The following is a 23560-nucleotide window of genomic DNA, read 5'->3' on the forward strand; positions in this document are numbered from 1 at the left end:
CCTACCTTAAGAAACAGGAAACATCTCGAATAAACAACCTAACCTTGCACCTCAAGCAATTAGAGAAAGAAGAACAAAAAAACCCCAAAGTTAGCAGAAGGAAAGAAATCATAAAAATCAGACCAGAAATAAATGAAAAAGACATGAAGGAAACGATAACAAAGATCAATAAAACTAAAAGATGATTCTTTAAGAAGATAAACAAAATTGATAAACCATTAGCCAGACTCATCAAGGAAAAAAGGGAGAAGACTGAAATCAATAGTATTAGAAATGAAGAAGGAGAAGTAATACCTGACACTGCAGAAATACAGAAGATCATGAGAGATTACTTCAAGCACCTCTATGCCAATAAAATGGACAACCTAGAAGAAATGGACACATTCTTAGAAATGCACGACCTGCCAAGACTGAATCAGGAAGAAATAGAAAATATGAACAAAACAATCACAAGCACTGAAATTGAAACTGTGATTAAAAATCTTCCAACAAACAAAAGCCCAGGACCAGATGGCTTCACAGGCGAATTCTATCAAACATTTAGAAAAGAGCTAACACCTATCCTTCCCAAACTCTTCGAAAATATAGCAGAGGGAGGATCACTCCCAAACTCGTTCTACGAGGCCACCATAACCCTGATATCGAAATCAGACAAGGATGTCACAAAGAAAGAAAACTACAGGCCAATATCACTGATGAACATAGATGCAAAAATCCTCAACAAAATACTAGCAAACAGAATCCAACAGCACATTAAAAGGATCATACACCATGATCAAGTGGGGTTTATTCCAGGAATGCAAGGATTCTTCAATATACGCAAATCAGTCAAAGTGATACACCATATTAACAAATTGAAGGAGAAAAACCATATGATCATCTCAATAGATGCAGAGAAAGCTTTCAACAAAATTTAACACCCATTTATGATAAAAACTCTGCAGAGAGTAGGCATGGAGGGAACTTTCCTCAACATAATAAAGGCCATATATGACAAACCCACAGCCAACATTGTCCTCGGTGGTGAAAAACTGAAAGCATTCCCACTAAGATCAGGAGCAAGAAAAGTTTGCCCATGCTCACCATTCTTATTTAACATAGTTGTGGAAGTTTTAGCCACAGCAATTAGAGAAGAAAAGGAAATAAAAGGAATCCAAAGTGGAAAAGAAGAAGTAAAGCTGTCACTGTTCGCAGTTGATATGATACTATACATAGAGAATCCTAAAGATACTTCCAGAAAACTACTAGAGCTAATCAATGAATTTGGTAAAGTAGCAGGATACAAAATTAATGCACAGAAATCTCTTGCATTCCTATACAGTAATGATGAAAAATCTGAAAGTGAAATCAAGAAAATACTCCCATTTACCATTGCAACAAAAAGAATACAATAGCTAGGAATAAACCTACTGAAGGAGACAAAAGACCTGTCTGCAGAAAATTATAAGGCACTGCTGAAAGAAATTAAAGATGATACAAATAGGTGGGGAGGAAGACCATGTTCTTGGATTGGAAGAATCAACATTGTGAAAATGACTATACTATCCAAAGCAATCCACAGATTCAATGCAATCCCTATCAAACTACCACTAACATTTTTCACAGAAATATAACAAAAAATTTCACAATTTGTATCGAAACACATAAGACCCCGAATAGCCAAAGCAATCTTTAGAATGAAAAACAGAGTGGAGGAATCAGGCTCCCTGACTTCAGACTATACTACAAAGCTACAGTAATCAAGACAGCATGGTACTGGCACAAAAACAGAAAGATAGATCAGTGGAACAGGATAGAAAGCCCAGAGATAAACCCACGCACATATGGTCACCTTATCTTTGATCAAGGAGGCAGGACTGTACAGTGGAGAAAGGACAGCCTCTTCAATAAGTGGTGCTGGGAAAACTGGACAGGTACATGTAAAAGTATGAGATTAGATCACTCCCTAACACCATACACAAAAATAAGCTCAAAATGGATTAAAGACCTAAATGTAAGGCCAGAAACTATCAAACTCTTAGAGGAAAACATAGGCAGAACACTCTATGACATAAATCACAGCAAGATCCTTTTTGACCCACCTCCTAGAGAAATGGAAATAAAAACAAAAATAAACAAATGGGACCTAATGAAACTTCAAAGCTTTTGCACAGCAAAGGAAACCATAAACAAGACCAAAAGACAACCCTCAGAATGGGAGAAAATATTTGCAAATGAGGCAACTGACAAAGGATTAATCTCCAAAATTTACAAGCCGCTCATGCAGCTCAATAAAAAAAAATACAAAAACCTAATCCAAAAAATGGGCAGAAGACCTAAATAGACATTTCTCCAAAGATATACAGATTGCCAACAAACACATGAAAGAATGCTCAATATCATTAATCATTAGAGAAATGCAAATCAAAACTACAATGAGATATCATCTCACACCAGTCAGAATGGCCATTATCAAAAAATCTAGAAACAATAAATGTTGGAGACAGTGTGGAGAAAAGGAACACTCTTGCACTGCTGGTGGGAATGTGAATTGGTACAGCCACTATGGAGAACAATATGGAGGTTCCTTAAAAAACTACAAATAGAACTACCATATGACCCAGCAATCCCACTACTGGGCATATACCCTGAGAAAATCATAATTCAAAAAGTTTCATGTACCAAAATGTTCATTGCAGCTCTATTTACAATAGCCAGGAGATGGAAAAAACCTAAGTGTCCATCATCGGATGAATGGGTAAAGAAGATGTGGCACATATATGCAATGGAATATTACTCAGCCATAAAAAGAAACAAAATTGAGATATTTGTAGTGATTTGGATGGACCTAGAGTCTGTCATACAGAGTGAAGTAAGTCAGAAAGAGAAAGACAAATACCGTATGCTAACACATATATATGGAATCTAAGAAAAAAAAAATGTCGTGAAGAACCTATGGGTAAGACGGGAATAAAGGCACAGACCTACTAGAGAATGTCCTTGAGGATACGGGGAGGGGGTAAGGTAAGCTGTGACAAAGTGAGAGAGTGACATGGACATATATACACTACCAAATGTAGAATAGATAGCTAGTGGGAAGCAGCCGCATAGCACAGGGAGATCAACTCGGTGCTTTGTGACCACCTAGAGGGTTGGGATAGGGAGGGTAGTAGGGAGGGAGACTTAAGAGGGAAGAGATATGGGAACATATGTATATGTATAACTGATTCACTTTTTTATAAAGCAGAAACTAACAAACCATTGTAAAGCAATTATACTGCAATAACGATGTAAAAAAAAAATCCATCAATATAATTCATCATGATAACAGACCAGAAAAAAAAAAAAAGAGAACACGTGAAGTCCTAGGTCACTCAATACTAAAGACTGCAGGAAGCAGCCAGGAGAGCTGTGGATGTCAACAGGACAATGTGAGGGCAAATTTTGCCTCTTCTCTTAAGAACTTAAAAAGTCCACAAGAAGGAGGCAACTCATTGAATGGGGTGGCTGTGGACAAGTTACTTAACTTGGTTGCCCTTTAGTTTCCTCCTCTCTAAAAGGAGGATAATAATAGAACCTACTTTGTGTCATAAGAATTAAATGAGTTAATTCATCCAAAGCCCCTATGTCAACTGCTATTTTAGGCCCGTTTTAACTGTTAATATTTGCTAAATTTCTCTTTGAGCTCAGGGACCCTATATTGAAAATCCTTTTTGGAATTTTAAAAGAAAATGTGTTAAGAGCAGAAGTTACAACTAGTGCTTGAAATTAATGAATTCTTTTAAAGACTCATTATTTGTGTTTCTATTTAGTCAGACCCACTTGTTTTTAGAGGGGTTTTAATTGAAATTTTAATTAAATGGGAGTTCACTTGACTTATAAAATGGTGTTTATTATATGAGTACTTTCTATTTTTATTATTTAACTTGACTTTGAAGATTATCTTCAACAATAAATTCACATCAGTTTTGTTTTACTAGGTATTAACAGGTGATATCTGTTGAGATGACTGTAACTGAGCTACTTTAAAATTGGTGTTGGAAAAAACAAACAAACAAACAGCAACAGAAACTCTTTATCTTCTTATCTATATCATAAGCCAGAGTCAAAATTTAAGTCGCTGTTTGTGTAAGTGAATATGCAATACATAGGACCACAGATTATTAAAATTCATCAAAACAATTATCTAACAACTCTCTTTATTATTTCATGTTAATTTTAAATATATTTCTTTTTAAAAAATTGATGGTTTTCAGCCCTTGCCATTTTTGTTTTTTCTGACTAATAATTATGGATTTTTCTTATTGTTACCAAATATAAGAGGATCTGGTGGAACTGTTATGAACCAGTCTTTGTAGAAACTGGTTAAAAATGTACTCTCCCTTTTAGGTAAAAGCAGCCTTTATCTCTGCCGTTCTAGTATTGCCATTGTTTTCCTTGTAGGCAAATTCAGAATGCCTTCTTCTTTAATTCAAATTTCTTAGCCATAAAACTTCTTGAAATGCTAAATGCCCAACATTTCTAGAGAGGTCTGGCATCTGTACTCACCATGTCACACACTGTGTGACAGCTCACATGTCACAAGGACAGTTTCATCAGGAAAACACAACAGGTGTTTTGCTACATCTTGATACTAACAATGAGGAGATAAAACACGTATACTTCTTTATCAATGTTTGTAAATCAAATTTTGAATTGGATACCCTCATTTGAAATTGTCATAGGAAAACCTGGAAGTTACTTAGTATTGTCCACAGATTTGACTAAGAGAGAATTTTGTACTTTCTTTTTCAATCTTGTGATCTCCCTGCTTTGCTTTCAAGACTTCCCCCCACTAGTTCATCAGTCTCTTATATAGCTTCTTATTTCAGCTAAATATAATTTGTTTTCTGTGTTCAACCAAAACATAGCCACTATCGCGTCCTTCATTTTTCCATACATTTCTTCTTCGACACAAATTGTTTTCCCACACTTTTCAAGTTTGAACTTCTAGGCTTCTAGTCTCTGTCAAAATACTGCTAAACTCTTACTGTCTCTGGGGATTTTCTTCTATTTGATAGCTGAATATTTATTCCTTTACTTGCTGTTTTTAACAGATTTTATATTCATACCTTCAGTTGGATTGAAAATTCCTCAAATGATTCACTTTTCTACTGTTTCTTGTAAGTCATCCTGGTGGTCCACACATCTGTACATAAAAATATTCTTCTCATACTATGAATTCAGTAAGCATACTGATAAAATTAAGCACACCACAATAAGAAGAATTTTAAGTTATACACTGCTGTTTATGATATTTTATGTATTTTAGATTATTGTTCTGCATATTCTTTTAATATTTCCATCTGCCCTCTGTTATTATCTTCCCTGTATAAACAGTAAGCTCCTTTATTGTGGAGAATGGCGCTGTCTCCTTTTTCTTTCATATAAACCCCCATTATATCATGTACATTTTTTGAGACATAGCATATTAGCAATGGCCTTTTCAGCTCAGTTACTCTGTATGTTACGTTATCAAGATTTTCTAAAATAAGATTTAAAATTATATATGAAACTTCAAGATAACTGTTGCCTCTAAACTTCAGGAGAGAGATTTGAAGTTCCACAAAGTACTATTAAGTAATTACAAACTTCAATCCCCTAGCAGTTGTATTCTACATGGAAAGGTCTTAATTGGCATTCTGATTGGCATGGTTTGTAAGTACTGAATTTACTGTATATACTGAGTGAAGTGAACGATGCCCTTAGTGGCTGAAGCTGCTGCCACAAATCCTGTCTGTTTCCAAACCCTGGCACCTAAATTACACTTACACTTAAGCCACAGAGATGAAATACATGCATTAACACAGATGCTCTTGCATCATGACATGCTAGGACCATAAGGAATTGTAGCGAATTATGCTGTCCTTTTCCTCATTCTGGCTGGGAGGAAACTGAGGTCCAAGTTCATGTGGAATAAACAGCTTGGCAGAGGCTAGGTCTCTCAACTTTTCCTCTAATACCAGCTTGCCTGCACCCTGCCAGGATGTTGTATATGGAATATAATGTCATATTTTACTCCATAAAATCTTAGTAGGCAGAGACGAAAAATGCACACCAGGCTTTTCTTTGTACTTCTTGAAATTATGGATGGATTGAAAGCCAGGACTTATGTTGCTTTGTTATTTAACATATGAATATGGGAGTGGGGAGACATGTACTGCAAGCATGTAATGACTGAAGATGTTCTAAATTATGGTAGTTAAGGAAAATAAAGAAAAATACTCTTTTGTCAACATTAAATGACACTTTTCTTAACAGAGCTAAATATTGTCAGCACAATTAAAATTTGCCTATTTTTATTTTTTTTTCCCAGCTACATGTGGTCATTTGAAAAAGCACACCTCAGCATGGTTCAGATAATCACAGGACAACTTGTTGAGTCCTTTGATGAAGAATTTAGGACTCTCTATGCCAGGTCCTGTGTCCCCAGCTCATTTGCATGGGAAGAGTCAGCAAGGGTGAAGCACAGCAAAGCATTCTGGAAGAATGGCATTTACCAGCATTCAGTGTCTTCCTTAGCTTCCATTTCCAGCCAAAGAAACCTTTTTGGTACACAAGACAAAATTCATAAACTAGATTCTAGCTACTTCATAAACAGAGGGATATATACTCTCAATGAACGTGACAGATATAATGTAAGAAATCATGCATACAAACCTCATTTTGTTCCCAACTTTAATGATCCAATCCATCGGCATCAACACAGTCAGATAAATGAAAATTGGAAGAGGCATAGTTATGCTGGGGAACAGCCAGAAACAACACCATACCTGCTGCTTAACAGGGCTCTGAATCGAACCGTTAATGCTCCCTATAATTGGAAAAGGCCTTCAGATAGTCGCAGTGTGGCATCCTTGTCACAGGGAGGCTATGCAGGCCACCAGAACACACCTGCCCAGAGTTTTGCTGACCGACTTGCCCAGAGGAAGACGACAAACCTTCCAGAAAGGAATTCCAACGTGTGGAGGTCTTTTAACGGGACAGATAATCATATTCGCTTTTTGCAACAACACATGCCAACCCTTGAACATACCACCAAGTCATTCTTGCGTAACTGGAGAATTGAATCCTACTTAAATGATCATTCAGAAGCTTCCCGTGATTCCAATGGATCGGTTCTAGGTGACCAGTTTGAGGGCTACGACGGTCCTGAGAATTTGAAAGCCAATACCGTTTATACTCACTCTCGGCTTCGTTCTTCTTTTGTGTTTAAACCCACTTTACCTGAGCAACAGGAAGTTAACAGTTGTACAACTGATTCCTCAAATTCAACAGTCGTTGGTTCCCAGGGAAATGACACTCCTAAAAAGATCCCAGACACCCCAACAGGTGCACAGCATCCGACAGACAAATCCTCGCAGGAATCAACCCCCAAGCTCCCGTTGCAGTCAGAGGCACCAAAAACGCACACCCTACAGGTTCCCGAAAGCCACCTGGCAGTTTTAATCCCAACTACAAATGGCCCTACGGACTCAAACAACCATTTATATACAACCTTGTCTGTAAATAAGCAGACAGAAAACCTAAAGAATCAACAAAATGAGAATCTGTTTAAAAGGCGAAGTTTCCCATTCACTGACCACTCAAAAGACAATTTAAATCATGGAAATAGTAAGCATTATGTGTATAGTACATTTACCAGGAATCGAATTAGACAACCAGAAAAAACTAAAGAGGATTTGTTAAAAAGTTCTAGAAGTGTTCATAATGTGACCCATGCCATGGAAGTGGATGAGGAAGAGGTTACCAAGAGAGACCCTCCAAGTGGCACTGCTATCAGGTCAATTTCCATTGCTGCTTTGCTTGATGAGAATAAAGAAGAACCCAACAAAGAACTCACTTCCAAGAAAGAAGTGAAGGGTTCCCCAAGTTTTTTGAAAAGGGGATCTCTGAAGTTAAGGTCATTACTTAGCCTTACCCCAGAAAAGAAAGAAAATCTATCCAAAAATAAAGCACCTGCCTTTTATAGAATGTGTAGTAGTTCTGACACTTTAGTTTCTGAAGCTGAAGAGAATCAAAAACAAAAAAAATCAGAACCCAAAATTGATTCTTCTCCTAGAAGAAAACATTCCTCTTCATCCAGCTCTCCAGGCAGCATCCACAAGGGTAAGGAAGATGTAGCAGTTCGTTCATCTCAGGGGATACATTCTTCATCTGATGAAAGTAACAAAACTATACCTTCTTCAGGTCCAGTTGAAAGCAAGTTCTTGGAAAAAGCAGGAGGTGCCTCTGCCCCGAGATTCAACACTGAGCAGATCCAGTACCGAGATTCGAAGGAGATTAAAGCAATTGTTGTTCCTGAAAGAAAACCAGCTTCTTCTCTAAGACCAAAACTCAATGATGAGCTTATAAGAACTCATTCAATTGACCGGCGTGTTTACAGTCGTTTTGAGCCATTTTGTAGTATTGAAAGCTCTATTCAGCCAACAAGCAACATGCCAAATACCAGTACACACCACCCAGAAATGAAATCCTCAACTATGGGCAATAGTTATGGCAGGTCCAGCCCAATGCTTAATTACAACACTGGTGTTTACCACTCATATCAGCCAAATGAAAACAAGTTTCGAGGACTTATACAGAAGTTTGGAAACTTCATAAACAAAAATAAATGAAATACTGTAACTACAAATAGACTTTAAAATACAAAATAAATGTGGCTATAAATATTTGTCCAGAGAACATTGTAGATTTTTTTTTGTAATATCCTAATAGATTTCTATGGGGGTGGAATTTTGGGTGTGAAGTATATGTTTACCAACTTACTAATGTATAGTAAAGTTATTGTTCTGTGTGATAAATTTAGTTGTGCTTAATTACACTAGAGATGGAATGTCCATAAATACATGATTTTTAAATGGTAATAGTAAGACAAATGTAATGAAATTGTTTTCTTCAGACTGAAGATCTTCTTAAGTCTTAAATGGAAACTTTGGCAGAGAGATGGTATATGGATTTTAACCATTCATTGCAAATGCTTTCCTTATTAAAACGGATCATGGATCATAACGCTGTCAACGGTCCTTTATAGTACATCTTTGTGGGGTTTTCATATCTTCAAATTATGAGAAAATAGGACAAAGCCTTTGTGGTTTTTAATTACCTTTAAATTCTATGAGATAACTTGTATTTTATTAATGTTTTATTAATTTTTCTGTGGAACTGGTTGGGCAGCAACAGTACAATTTAAACCGTATAGCACAGCACATTTTTTTAGTTTATCTGAGGTGTTTGCAAAGTATCAGCCTCAGGTAGTTCAAGTACACCATAGAAATTTATTTTCAGGATTTGCTTATTTCCACTCTGGACAAAGGGAGTCTGTACTGCACTCCACCCATCAGCTGCTGAACTTTTATTGTCATTCTTTCCTTCAAATTTATAGCAAGCCAACAGGAATTTGGAAAACCTGAATTATTCCTCTCTTTTTTCTAATACAAAGAAGATTTTAGAAATGTAAACTTCTACATAAATTTTTATCTTGGATTAGTACGACAGTGCTTAGGTGTTTTGCTTGCAAAAGTCTTTGTTCTTTTCTATACTGTGCCAAATACACTCTGACTGCATAGTGTTTTCTTGAGAGAACCCTGATGAAAATGAGAAGTGCTATCTGGCTTGTTTCTTCCATGACCTTGGGGCCTCACTGAAAGTTTTAAATCTTTCTATATCTTAATTTGATGATGATATGCAGTTCATAAGATACACTTTGCCTTTTTTAGAGTAATGAAATAAAAGCTCCATATCCATTACAGAGACTTTAACTTGGCTTTACTTCATCCACAAAGAACAGAATTCAAGAAACAATGCATAATTTGAGAAGTGGAAAGTGTTCCTATGAAACTTTTTTTTTTTAGTTCCCCGACCAGGGATTGAACCCATGCCCCCTGCAGCGGAGTCTTAACCACTGGACCACCAAGGAAATCCCCTATGACACTTTAAATATATCGTTTAACACCTTCTAAGTTGCTATATGAGGCAGCATGTTGTTTTCAAAATTCAGTCAAATATTAATATCTACGTCAATACTAAGTAATTAAAATAACGATATTGAAATATCTATGTCATTAAAAAAAATTTTCCACAGTATTTTAAAACCATGATAAGAAACATGTCAGGAAAATACACGACAGCAGCAGAAGAAAACCTAACATTCATAGACCAGGTCCTCAGCTAGAATCTAAAGTCCCCGCGGCACTATTTTGCAGCTACCATTGTCCTCATTATTTACAGGTGATAATTGCGACACTGAGACTCAGAGAAGTAATGCCCCAAACCACATCACCAGTGAGTCATGGTACTAAAGTGTCTATAACACTGTCACATCCTATTACCTCCCCAATGTGTTCAACACCTGCCTCACCGAAACTGTTGAGAATTAAATGAGAGAACGTTTATATTTCCTGACTCAACAACGATCAGCTAGCAAAGGTTTCGTTGTCTTTCTCTTTTGCTCTCTTTAAGAGTTGCAGAAATATACAACTAACTGTACAGCAATAGCATTTTATATACACAAATCCAGAATATAGTACTCAATGTCACATCATTCATAAAAGTAGATTTTAAAACTCCTGCTATAACATAGGGAATTTCCAAGTACTACAACGTGGGATTTGCTTGTTTTGGAAAGCTGAGTGTAAAAGATTGGAAAATTTGCACACTTCCTAATAATTTAACAGCATAAATATAAACATTAAGAGTGAACAGTCATTTTTCACAGGAAAAGTAGCCAAGTATATTTAAAAAAAAAAAAAAATGTATTTTTTAAGAAAGTGGCCTTTGGAATGTGTAGTTCCTTATAATCAAATAAGGAATTCAGTCACAATAAGAAAAGTGTTTCTAACTGTTAGCGTTTTAAATTTTAGAGTCATCTGGCAATTGTATGATCTTCACAGATTAGTATCAGATTATTAAAAAGCATTAGAATTGAAGTTTAATGAGTGAGAGAGGTTTTTCATTTTGCTCTTAGAAAAATTCACTTCTATGATTCTGGACCATAGTCATTTACTGATTTATCAAAGGAGAATCTGGAGTTAACCAAACCAGATTGATTTTAATATTACCCATTCTTTGTTATAGTGAGATAGGGCATCTTTCAGAGTGAAGGGGCTAATGGGCTGTCCTTAGGCAGCTCTGAAATTGGAAGTCCTGAAATTTACATCAATGCAACTGAAACTGCACAAAGCTGAAATTACATAAAGACTATAGAGTTTTAATCAGTTTAATTATATGCAAAAGCCTGTTGCCTTTTTGTACAGCAGCTGCCATCATTTCTGGAAACACAGATAGGTTTTAAGTAGTTCCTGAGTTCCTCCTCTCCCTGGTAGGGTTGGAAGCCCAGGGTTTCATTCCATCCACCTGTGACGGGTAGCTTGGGCTTTTTCATGGCAGATTTATTCCCCTCTGCCTGTTTTCTTATTTTCATTCTATATTTTTCCTCCAGAAATATCTATATGTCAGCATCTATACACAGTAACTTTCCAAAGTTTCTGAGACTGAGAAACTCCGCAGGGTTAAGACTGAGCAAGCATACAATGCTTCAGATAATTTACTCAGGGTTTTGATTTTTCAACAGACACACCCAAGCTTCATGGAGGTAATCATTTCAAGCAATATATTTTCTTTTTCTCCCCATATTAATTTTGGTGGAAAGATAATGTCACTTAGATGCAATTTTATATTAAAGTTTGGTGAGGCAATTTTTACTGTCTACATAGGACATTAGTTTGTAAGCAGAAACTCAGAAAATTAGGTACAATTTCAAAGTAGCTCTTGACAGTTTCAGAATAGTTTAAGTGCCTGTATCCTGAACACATTGCTATCCCTCTGCTTCAGGGATTGGGATTGGCCACAATTCTGATGCAATGTGTTGAGGTCTGGGTGTATGGTGGCCATCTACATTTGTGGAAACAAATATCTTATTTAATCTAGATGGCATCTAGTGTGACCCAGATAAGGTTGAACTATGGCTGCACTCAACTATAACTTTACTCAAGATTTTCCAGTTATTCAACTACTATCCCACAGATATTTGTCTTTTGTGGATATCTGTTGATTCTTAATGTGCCTATGGCTAAGAAGTATAAATTAGAATTATTGTTTTACATAATGTGTGACCTATGTGTGATGCTGTTTTTTTTAAAAAAAAAAAAAAGTTTATCATAAGATTCATTTGGTTCTAGAATATTTAAAAAGAAAAAGATGAAATTATAAACCAGAGAGTCAACTTTCTATACATGTGCAATGTTAGCAAATATTCTTCCAAATTAACTTTTGTTATTAGATTTAATAAGTGAATATTAAATAATTTTGTACAAAATCTATGCATCAAGTTGTTTATTTTTTATCTTCATACCCTGGATTTTGCCACTGACACTGATGTTTTTCACTTAGTTATTATATAATGAATTTAGATTTTTACACATTTTAAAATATTTCTCCATAAATTTTGAAATAATCTCTTAATGCTTAATTTTTTTTTTTGGATTAACCATTTCATTTAATAATTTATCCACATTTGATATCCAGTGACAGTATTCTTCCCTTAACAGTATCACATGCACTCATTCTCTTTCTATTTCTACTGGAATATAGTAGTTATTTTAAATAACTTGTGATTTTGAAAAATAGAGACTATTTTGTTAAGATATTGATAGCTGATTTTTGTAGAATTTTGTAGCATTTAGTTTGAGTAAGATATTCTGAATGTGCATTTGTATTGCATCAGTTAGTGACATTATACAACCTGGAATCTGTTACTTATAAGTTACTTATAAGTAACCTATAATATAAGTTACTTATAACTCAAAATGCATTTTCCTCAGGGGAAAAAAATGTCCCTTATATCACAGATTAAGATGCCATTGAATTAAATAGTGGCCTTTTAAAGGCAAATGTGATTTTTAAGTAGGTAACAAAAATTTTAAATAGTTAAGTAAAAACAAACTTTGACTTTTTTTACATTCACCATAAATGTCGATGTTTAAGAAAATTCTGGTTCAATGGGATAGTATGGGACACAGATGAGGTTTTACTTTTGCGGCCATACTAAAGGAAACTTATGAATAGGCTCAATTGACTTAAGGAGTCATAGACCATCCTGAGGTAATTGAACTAGAAAAAAATAGAACGGCCTTAAAAGAAGTAAGTTTGTATCCTGATTGAGGAAAAGAATTACCTGAGGTAGGATTACCTGAGCTAAAAGCATTAAAAACAGAAAAAAGAAATATACAGAGGAATTCTCTTGAGTTAACAAAGAAAAGTATAACACGTCTGATTGGACATTTCTCCCATAACTGTTTCAATAATCTAGCTCATTTATTTATTCACCACTCATACTGGGAACCTACTTTCTTCAAGGTGTGCAGGTTACAGTAGACTTTTTTTTTTTTTGAGGTACGCGGGCCTCTCACTGTTGTGGCCTCTCCCGTTGCAGAGCACAGGCTCCAGACACACAGGCTCAGCGGCCATGGCTCACGGGCCCAGCCGCTACGCGGCATGTGGGATCCTCCTGGACCGGGGCACGAACCCGCATCCCCTGCATCGACAGGCGTACTCACAATCACTGTGCCACCAGGGAAGCCCTGCAGTAGACTTTTTTTTTTTTTTTTGGTAGTGTATATAAGTCCATGCCACTCTCTCACTTTGTCACAGCTTACCCTTCCCCCTCCCCATATACTCAAGTACGTTCTCTAGTAGGTCTGTGTCTTTATTCCTGTATTACCCCTAGGTTCTTCATGACATTTTTTTTTATTAGATTCCATATATATGTGTTAGCATACGGTATTTGTCTTTCTCTTTCTGACTTACTTCACTCTGTATGACAGATTCTAGGTCCATCCACCTCACTACAAATAGCTCAATTTCGTTTCTTTTTATGGTTGAGTAATATTCCATTGTATATATGTGCTATATCTTCTTTATCCATTCATCTGATGATGGACACTTAGGTTTTTTCCATCTCCTGGCTATTGTAAATAGAGCTGCAATGAACATTTTGGTACATGACTCTTTTTGAATTATGGTTTTCTCAGGGTATATGCCCAGTAGTGGGATTGCTGGGTCATATGGTAGTTCTATTTGTAGTTTTGTTTTGTTTTTTAATATCTTTATTGGATTATAATGGCTTTACAATTGTGTGTTAGTTTCTGCTTTATAACAAAGTGAATCAGTTATACATATACATATGTTCCCATATCTCTTGCGTCTCCCTCCCCCCCCCCATTTCCTCTAAGTGTTTGATAGTTTCTGGCCTTACATTTAGGTCTTTAATTCATTTTGAGCTTATTTTTCTGTATGGTGTTAGGGGCTGTTCTAATCTCATACTTTTACATGTACCTGTCCAATTATCCCAACACCAGTTATTGAAGAGACTGTCCTTTCTCCACTGTATATTCCTGCCTCCTTTATCAAAGATAAGGTGACCATATGTGTGTGGGATTATCTCCGGGCATTCTATCTTGTACCATTGATCTATATTTCTGTTCTTGTACCTGTACCATGCTGTCTTGATTCTTGTAGCTTTGTAGTATAGTCTGAAGCCAGGGAGCCTGATTCCTCCAGCTCCGTTTGTCGTTCTCAAGATTGCTTTGGCTATTTGGAGTCTTTTGTGTTTCGATATAAATTGTGAAATTTTTTGTTGTATTTCTGTGAAAAATGCTAGTGGTAGTTTGATAGGGATTGCATTGAATCTGTGGATTGCTTTGGATAGTATAGTCATTTTCACAATGTTGATTCTTCCAATCCAAGAACATGGTGTATCTCTCCATCTGTATCATCTTTAATTTCTTTCATCTCTGTCTTAAAATTTTCTTCATACAGGTCTTTTGTCTCCTTAGGTAGGTTTATTCCTAGATATCTTATTCTTTTTGTTGCAATGGTAAATGGGAGTGTTTTCTTGATTTCACTTTCAGATTTTTCATCATTACTGTATAGGAATGCCAGAGACTTCTGTGCGTGAATTTTGTATCCTGCTACTCGACCAAATTCATTGATTAGCTCTAGTAGTTTTCTCATAGCATCTTTAGGATTCTCTATGTATTGTATCATGTCATCTGCGAACAGTGAAAGCTTTACTTCTTTTCCAATTTGGATTCCTTTTATTTCCTTTTCTTCTCTGATTGCTGTGGCTATAACTTCCAAAACTATATTGAATAAGAGTAGTGAGAGTGGGCAACCTTGTCTTGTTCCTGATCTTAGTGGAAATGCTTTCAGTTTTTCACAATTGAGGATGGTGTTGGCTGTTGGTTTGTCATATATGGCCTTTATTATGTTGAGAAAAGTTCCCTCTATGCCTACTTTCTGCAGGGTTTTTATCATAAATGGGTGTGAATTTTGTTGAAAGCTTTCTCTGCATCTATTGAGATGACCATATATTTTTTTTCCTTCAATTTGTTAATATGGTGTATAACGTTGATTGATTTCCCTATATGGAAGAATCCTTGCATTCCTGGAATAAACCCTACTTGATCATCTTTTAATGTGCTGTTGGATTCTGTTTGCTAGTATTTTGTTGAGGATTTTTGCATCTATGTTCATCAGTGATATTGGCCTGTAGTTTCCTTTCTTTGTGACATCCTTGTCTGGTTCTGTATCAGGGGGATGGTGGCCTCGTAGAATGAGTTTGGGAGTGTTCCTCCCTCTGCTATATTTTGGAAGAGTTTGAGAAGGATAGGTGTTAGCTCTTCTCCTAATGTTTCATAGAATTCACCTTTGAAGCCATCTGGTCCTGAGCCTTTGTTTGTTGGAAGATTTTTAATCACAGTTACAATTTCATTGCTTGTGATTGTTCTGTTCATATCTTCTATTTCTTCCTGATTCAGTCTTGGCAGGTTGTGCATTTCAAAGAATTAGTCCATTTCTTTCAGATTGTCCATTTTATTGGCATAGAGGTGCTTGTAGTAATCTCTCATGATCCTTTGTATTTCTGCAGTGTCAGGTGTTACTTCTTCTTCTTCATTTCTAATTCTATTGATCTGAGTCTTCTCCCTTATGTCCCTTTTGTTTTCTCTTCTTCTTCTGGAACCCCTAAAATTCGAATGTTGGTGCATTTAATGTTGTCCCAGAGGTCTCTTAGACTCACCTCAGTTCTCTTCATTCTTTTTTCTTTATTCTGCTCTGCAGTAGTTATTTCCACTATTTTATCTTCCAGGTCACTTATCCGTTCTTCTGCTTCAGTTATTCTGCTATTGATCCCTTCTAGAGTATTTTTAATTTCATTTTTTGTGTTGTTCATTGTTGCTTGTTTCATCTTTCATTCTTTTAGGTCCTTGTTAAATGTTTCTTGCATTTTCTCTGTTGTATTTCCAAGATTTTGGATCATCTTTACTATCATTATTCTGAATTCTTTTTCAGGTAGACTGCCTATTTCCTCTTCATTTGTTTGGTCTGGTGGGTTTTTATCTTGCTCTTTCATCTGCTGTGTGTTTTTCTGTCTTCTCATTTTGCTTATCTTACTGTGTTTGGTGTCTCCATTTTGCAGGCTGCAGGTTCGTAGTTCTCGTTGTTTTTGGTGTCTGTCTCCAGTGGCTAAATTTGGTTCAGTGTGTTGTGTAGGCTTCCTGGTGGAGGGGACTAGTGCCTGTGTTCTGGTAGATGAGGCTGGATCTTGTCCTTGTCGGCAGGTCCAAGTCTAATGGTGTGTTTTGAGGTGTCTGTGGGCTTTTTATGATTTTAGGCAGCCTCTCTGCTAATGGGTCAGTTTGTGTTCCTGTCTTACTAGTTGTTTGGCATAGGGTATCCAGCACTGTAGCTTGCTGGTCATTGAGTGAAGCTGGGTGCTGGTGTTGAGATGGAGATCTCTGGGAGATTTTCACCATTTGATATTATGTGGAGCTGGGAGTCCTCTTGTGGACCAGTGTCCTGAAGTTGTCTCTGAGGCACAGTACTGACTCCTGGCTGCAGCACCAAGAGCCTTTCATCCACATGGCTCAGAATAAAATGGAGGAAAATTGGAAAGAAAGAAAGAAAGAAAGAAAGAGGATAAAAGAAAATACAATAAAGTTATTACAATAAAAATAATTATTAAAAAAAATTTATAAAAAGTAAAAAAGAAAAAAAATCAGATGGATAGAACCCTAGGACAAATGGTGAAAGCAAAGCTATACAGACAAAATCTTGCACAGAAGCATATACATACACAGTCTCAAAAGAGGAAAAGTGGAAAAAATCATAAATCTTGCTATCAAAATCCACCTCCTGAATTTGGGATGATTCGTTGTCTATTCCGGTATTCCACAGATGCAGGGTACATCAAGTCGATTGTGGATATTTAATCCGCTGCCCCTGAGGCTGCTGGGAGAGATTTCCCTTTATCTTCTTTGTTTGCACAGCTCTGGTGGCTCAGGTTTGGATTTGGCCCCGGCTCTGCATGTAGGTCGCCGGAGGGCGTCTGTTCTTCGCTCAGACAGGATGGGGTTAAAGGAGCAGCTGACTCGGGGGCTCTGGCTCCCACAGGCCGGGGGGAGGGAGGGGTGTGGATGCGGGGCAAGCCTGCAGTGGCAGAGGCCAGCGGGATGTTGCACCAGCCTGAGGTGCGCTGTGCATTCTCCCGGGTAAGTTGTCCCTGGATCCCGGGACCCTGACTGTGGCGGGCTGCACAGGCTCCTTAGAAGGGAGGTGTGGATAGTGACCTGTGCTCGCACACAGGCTTCTTGGTGGCGGCAGCAGCATCCTTAGCATCTCATGCCGGTCTCTGGGGTCCACGCTGTTAGCCGTGTCTCGTGCCCATCTCTGGAGCTCCTCTAAGCAGCACTCTTTATCCCTTCTCCTCGCTCACCAGGAAACAAAGAGGGAAGAAAAATTCTCTTGCCTCTTCAGCAGGTCCAGACTTTTCCCCGGACTCCCGCCCGGCTAGCCGTGGTGCACTAACCCCCTGTAGGCTGTGTTCACGCCGCCAACCCCAGTCCTCTCCCTGTGGTCCGACCGAAGCCCGGAGCCTCAGCTCCCAGTCCCGCCCGCCCCGGCGCATGAGCAGACAAGCCTGTCGGGCTGGTGTGTGCTGGGTGGCACCGATCCTCTGTGTGGGAACCTCTCTGCTTTGCCCTCCGCACCCCTGTGGCTGCGCTCTCCTCCGTGACTCCGAAGCTCCTCACCTCCGCCACCCGCAGTCTCCGCCCTGAAGGGGCTTCCTAGTGTGTGGAAACCTTTCCTCCACAGCTCCCTCCCACTGGTGCAGGTCCCATCCCTATTCTTTTGTCTCTGTTTATTCTTTTTTCTTTTGCCCTACCCAGGTAGGTGGGGAGTTTCTTGCCTTTTGAGAGGTCTGAGGTGTTCTGCCAGCATTCAGTAGGTGATCTGAAGGAGTTGTTCCACGTGTAGATGTATTTCTGGTGTATCTGTGGGGAGAAAGGTGATCTCTGCATCTTACTTGTCCACCATCTCTGCAGTAGACTTTTGATGTAAGAAGAAAGAATGTCTGGATCATCAGGAGGTGAAGCCAGTTTTCATGAGTGTTTTAAGAAACACTGTTTATGCTTGATTTCTTTTATATTAAATGAAAATGGTAATATTTTGTACTTCATACGAGTATGTAAATATCAAACACATCTACTTTGTAATTTGGTCCCCTCGAAAGAAGAGCACAGGTAAATATTAGCATAATACGATTATCATTCCACTAGCATTGCTTTGAATACTTTTTACTTGGATAATGTCAGTAATAACTTTTAATTTCTTAGTAGTTCTCTCCAGTGAACCCCAAATTGACAAAGTCCAATAAAATGAGTTATGCCTGTCTACAATCACAAGCACTGAAATTGAAACTGTGATTAAAAATCTTCCAAGAAACAAAAGCCCAGGAGCAGGTGGCTTCAGAGGAGAATTCTATCAAACGTTTAGAGAAGAGCTAACACCTATCCTCCTCAAACTCTTCCAAAATATAGCAGAGGGAGGAACACTCCCAAACTCATTATCTGAGGCCACGATCACCCTGATACCCAAACCAGACCAAGATGTCAGAGAAAAAGAAAACTACAGGCCGGGCTTCCCTGGTGGCGCAGTGGTTGAGAATCTGCCTGTCAATGCAGGGCACACAGGTTTGAGCCCTGGTCTGGGAAGATCTCACGTGCCGCGGAGCAGTTGGGCCCCTGAGCCACAATTACTGAGCATGCGCATCTGGAGCCTGTGCTCCGCAACGAGAGGCTGTGATAGTGAGAGGCCCGCACACAGGGATGAAGAGTGACCCCCACTTGACACAACTAGAGAAAGCCCTTGCACAGAAACGAAGACCCAACACAGTCATAAATAAATAAATAAAACAAACAAAAAAACTACAGACCAATATCACTGATGAACATAGAAGCAAAAATCCTCAACAAAATACTAGCAAACAGAGTCCAACAGCACATTGAAAGGATCATACACAATGATCAAGTGGGATTTATCCCGGGGATGCAAGGATTCTTCAATATACACAAATCAATCAATGTGATACACCACATTAACTAATTAAAGAATAAAAGTCATATGATCATCTCAGTAGATGCAGAAAAAGCTTTTGACAAAATTCAACACCGATTTATGATAGAATCTCGCCAGAAAGTAGGCATAGAAGGAACTTACCTCAACGTAATAAAGGCCGTATATCACACACACACACACACACACAAAAAGTTATGCCTGTTCTGAGTCAGGAAAACGATTTTATGATGTCATGAATTGTCTTTCCTAGGTTGCCTTAGCTTTATCCATGGCCTGCCTTAATCTTCATCTGTTTAGTCCAATTCTAGAAAAATTTTCTACAGCAGACTTCGTGGCAAGAGACATTTGTCAGAATTAGAGCAACATCAAGAAGATACGATGTTTAAGAGGTTGGGCGATTTATGAGGTGGTTACTAATTAATGTGTAATATAGAAAACTCTTAGAGGGAGAATTGGACAGGGGGAGACTAACATATGTAAAATTATTCCACTGTGTAACAGAGTGTTTGCCATTACCCACTATCAAAACAAAACACACACACACACACACACACACAAAAAGTTATGCCTGTTCTGAGTCAGGAAAACGATTTTATGATGTCATGAATTGTCTTTCCTAGGTTGCCTTAGCTTTATCCATGGCCTGCCTTAATCTTCATCTGTTTAGTCCAATTCTAGAAAAATTTTCTACAGCAGACTTCGTGGCAAGAGACATTTGTCAGAATTAGAGCAACATCAAGAAGATACGATGTTTAAGAGGTTGGGCGATTTATGAGGTGGTTACTAATTAATGTGTAATATAGAAAACTCTTAGAGGGAGAATTGGACAGGGGGAGACTAACATATGTAAAATTATTCCACTGTGTAACAGAGTGTTTGCCATTACCCACTATCAAAACAAATAAACTTAGTGGTCCATAATTATATTTTAAAAATAGAATGAGAGAGACTAGAATAGAAAATATCAGAGTGCCTGACAAATAGCAAGAACAAATATTTGATGTCATTTTAATTGTTCACAATTGTGGAGGCATTGGTCATGATGGAAAATGTATTTTTTTTAACTTATTGAGAAAATTTCAAACATATAGACACCTGGACAAATATTTTAATAAATACCCATCACCCATTAACTCATGGGTAAATGTATCATCCACACTCTTAACTGTTTCACCATTTCATATTATTTTGAATCAATATCAGATGTCACTTCTGTGTTTTCATTATGTATCACTAAAAGTTAAGGATATTTTCTAAATATCCTTAATATTTAAGGATATTTTTTATAATACCTTTATCAATTATTCCTTAATATCATCAAAGATCCAAAATGTGTTTCTTTGTGTCATTCATGATCACCATCTGCATTTCCCTTAGAAGAAGTAATGCCCCTAACACTACACATGGGGAATTGACTCAGTATTAGGTGTGGGAAACTTATGACATCATTTCTGAGTTAGATTTTGATAGGGATGTAAAGTAGAATTCACCAGGCTGCTTTTAAATGTGGAGTCAAATTTTCCTTCATTCTGAAAGTAAAAAGAGAAGAGAAAATGGTATCTTTCCAGATTTTTCATCCTCCCTGAAATGTGTATCTCCTGAACAATTTACTACTCACTGATTTGTTGACCTTATCCTAACATCACTAAGATCATTATTTATGGATGTAATTACTATGGATGTGCCTTGGATTTATTTAAGTATTCATTCACTGAAATTAAACGTCTATTATTTGCTGAATACCTATGGTGTACGCACAATCTCCTCCTTCCAGAAGCATAATTTAGTGATTGAGTCACAAATAAACAATTAATACCCCATGTGAAAAGCCACAGTGGAGTCTCTGTATGCTAGTAAGATAAAGTGGAGGATCTACTCTAGGCAGAGGAAAAGCATATACAAAGATAGAAATATATAAAAGGTGTGGTGTTTTTCTAAAACAATGGAGAGGTTTGTGTGGTTTGATCTTAGCGTTTATGGGGGTGCAAAGAAGGAACAGTAAATGTCAAAAAAGAAGCTTTAGAGCCAAATTATAAGGCATCCTATGTGCCAAGCTAAAGTCTAGACTGTATCTTGGAAGCAGTGAGAAATCTTTGAAGGCTCTTGAGCTTGGAATGACCTTTAAAATTTTTTTTTGTAAAAATTTATCTTAGGAAGTGCTACTAAAAATGGATGAGGAGAAAATGTGGAGATCCAGAGTCCAACTGGGGAGCTACTGTGGAAATCTAAGAAATTTTTAATGGGTGATGAACAAATGCAGTGGCCTTGGGGGATGAAGAAGAGGGAACAAACTTGAAAAGGTTTTGGAATTAGAATAGAATAGTTCATAACCAAAAATATGATTTTTCTTAAAGGAAAGGGATGAGTTTTGATCATATGAGTTTTTTAGCTTGGAAGGCTGCAGTTTCCTTACCTGAGGTAAAGTATATAGAAGAAGGGGCAGGCGTGGTGTGTGGTAGTGTGTGGAGGGAAGGATGCTGAGTCATTTGTAATTGTTATATTTCAGACACTAGGTTGTAGGCAGTCATTAATGGTGTATATCTGGGGCTCAGGGGAGAAGAGTGAGATAGTTGTGGAAGTAATCTGCATTGAAGTGGATAATTACACTGAGTAAGATTGTCCAGGGACAGCTAGAAAAGAGAAGAGAAAAGAAATCAAGAGAAGAGAGAGAGGAAAGAAGAGCAAATGGCAGTGATTTTAGCCTTATTATTTTTCACCAGTGACCACAAAACCAATGAATCTCCCCTGCTGAAAATATGTTTATTTTGCTGTTTATTGCATGTTTTAAATAGTCGATGAGAGTTTTCCTGAGCACTTTCCTAGAAACCATGTATTTAAATCCAAGATGCTGGCTGTGTATCTTAAATACTTCCTCCACATTTATGATGAGGATATAAATGTGTAAAATACACACCAAAATTTCTCAATTGTAGCAACCAGAAAACTGCCTTAGGCTAAATGTAACAACAAAGGAAGGCTTTGATGACTTCCTAAGTATGTCATCTCTTGAATTTCTCTTTATCCAGATGGTTTTTCATGATAGAAACACAAACAGTGGTGAAGCATTTTCACAAAGGATCTCTTCTGTCCTGATTTTATTTGCCAAGTAAAGTTATTATATTTCAAAATATAATCAGACATGGACTGAGTAACTATAGCAGAATTGTCAAAGAAAGATCTGCCTAGAGCTATAAACTAGAATCACTTCCAATGAGGCATGGGGAGACTGTAGCTACTCCAGCTGGAAAGAGGAGAGGAAGGTAGAACTTAGAATATTGGAGGTGTAACAAGGGACCACAACAGATAGTCCAACACAGAACTCAATATTTTATGGTACTAACAAGGAATATGATGAAGCCCCCAAAGGTTGGTATGTGAACCATATAAAGCACATAAACTGCTGATTTAACTGGGAGTAGTTGGCATAGAGAGTTATGGCTAGCTAAGGGGGCTCCTCCATAGAGATTTCCAGCAACTTTGGGACTTATTAAAACAACTAAATTCCTCTAAAACTGGAGATCTTTGGTGGGTATCCAAGCAAAACTCTGGATTCAGAGAACAAAATGGGAAAACACTGGCTGGGTCTGAGAAATTTAGGATTTAGGGGAGTGAAATTTTAGTGTTTGTATTCTGTATTTTATTCCTTGTACCTTCTAGGGTTCTTTGATAAGGAAGTACCTGACATGCTGGCCTTGGTTCTGTACCACACTCAGGGCTTGGCTGAGAAGCAGGGCTAAGGCTTACACCCAGGGGGATGTTGTTTGCTTCCCACTGTCCTCCTCCCTCTCTTTCCCCCACTTTCCTGCCCCACTATGTTTCACCCTCATACAAGCACACAGTTTTTTGCATGCTGGTGAAAAGTGGCCTGTTTATTGGCTTCATCTCTGATTAGTCTTCTTACTAATCAATGCAGCCTTGAAGAGCAGCTAATAAGAAGAGGGGTCAGAAGAACATGCTAGGGTGGACATTCTGTCCTCTGGGATAAAAGGTGGAAATATAAGAGGTGCATAAATGTTAAACTGTTTTCCAGAAATAGGGAAATGATTTGATAACCAGATAAAGTAGAACTAGTCAATAGGGTGAGTCAGATTGTCAATGAGCGTCATGACACTGACCCTCAAAGGGA

The 23560-nt window shown here is 37.6% G+C and overlaps 1 protein-coding gene across 1 annotated transcript in view; it reads left to right on the plus strand.

Moving 5' to 3' along the window:
- SACK1B (scaffolding CK1 anchoring protein B) overlaps positions 1-8636 on the plus strand; it is a 61539-nt gene extending 52903 nt beyond the window's left edge. Inside the window, exon 4 of the mRNA XM_024754700.1 lies at positions 6335-8636. Within this exon, the coding sequence (XP_024610468.1) occupies positions 6335-8636 (2302 nt within the window). The remainder of the gene's footprint in view (positions 1-6334) is intronic.
- Positions 8637-23560: the final 14924 nt, after the last annotated feature.

The sequence above is a fragment of the Neophocaena asiaeorientalis genome, unplaced genomic scaffold, assembly GCF_003031525.2.
Source record: "Neophocaena asiaeorientalis asiaeorientalis breed wild unplaced genomic scaffold, Neophocaena_asiaeorientalis_V1.1 scaffold319, whole genome shotgun sequence".
Lineage (NCBI taxonomy): Eukaryota > Metazoa > Chordata > Mammalia > Artiodactyla > Phocoenidae > Neophocaena > Neophocaena asiaeorientalis.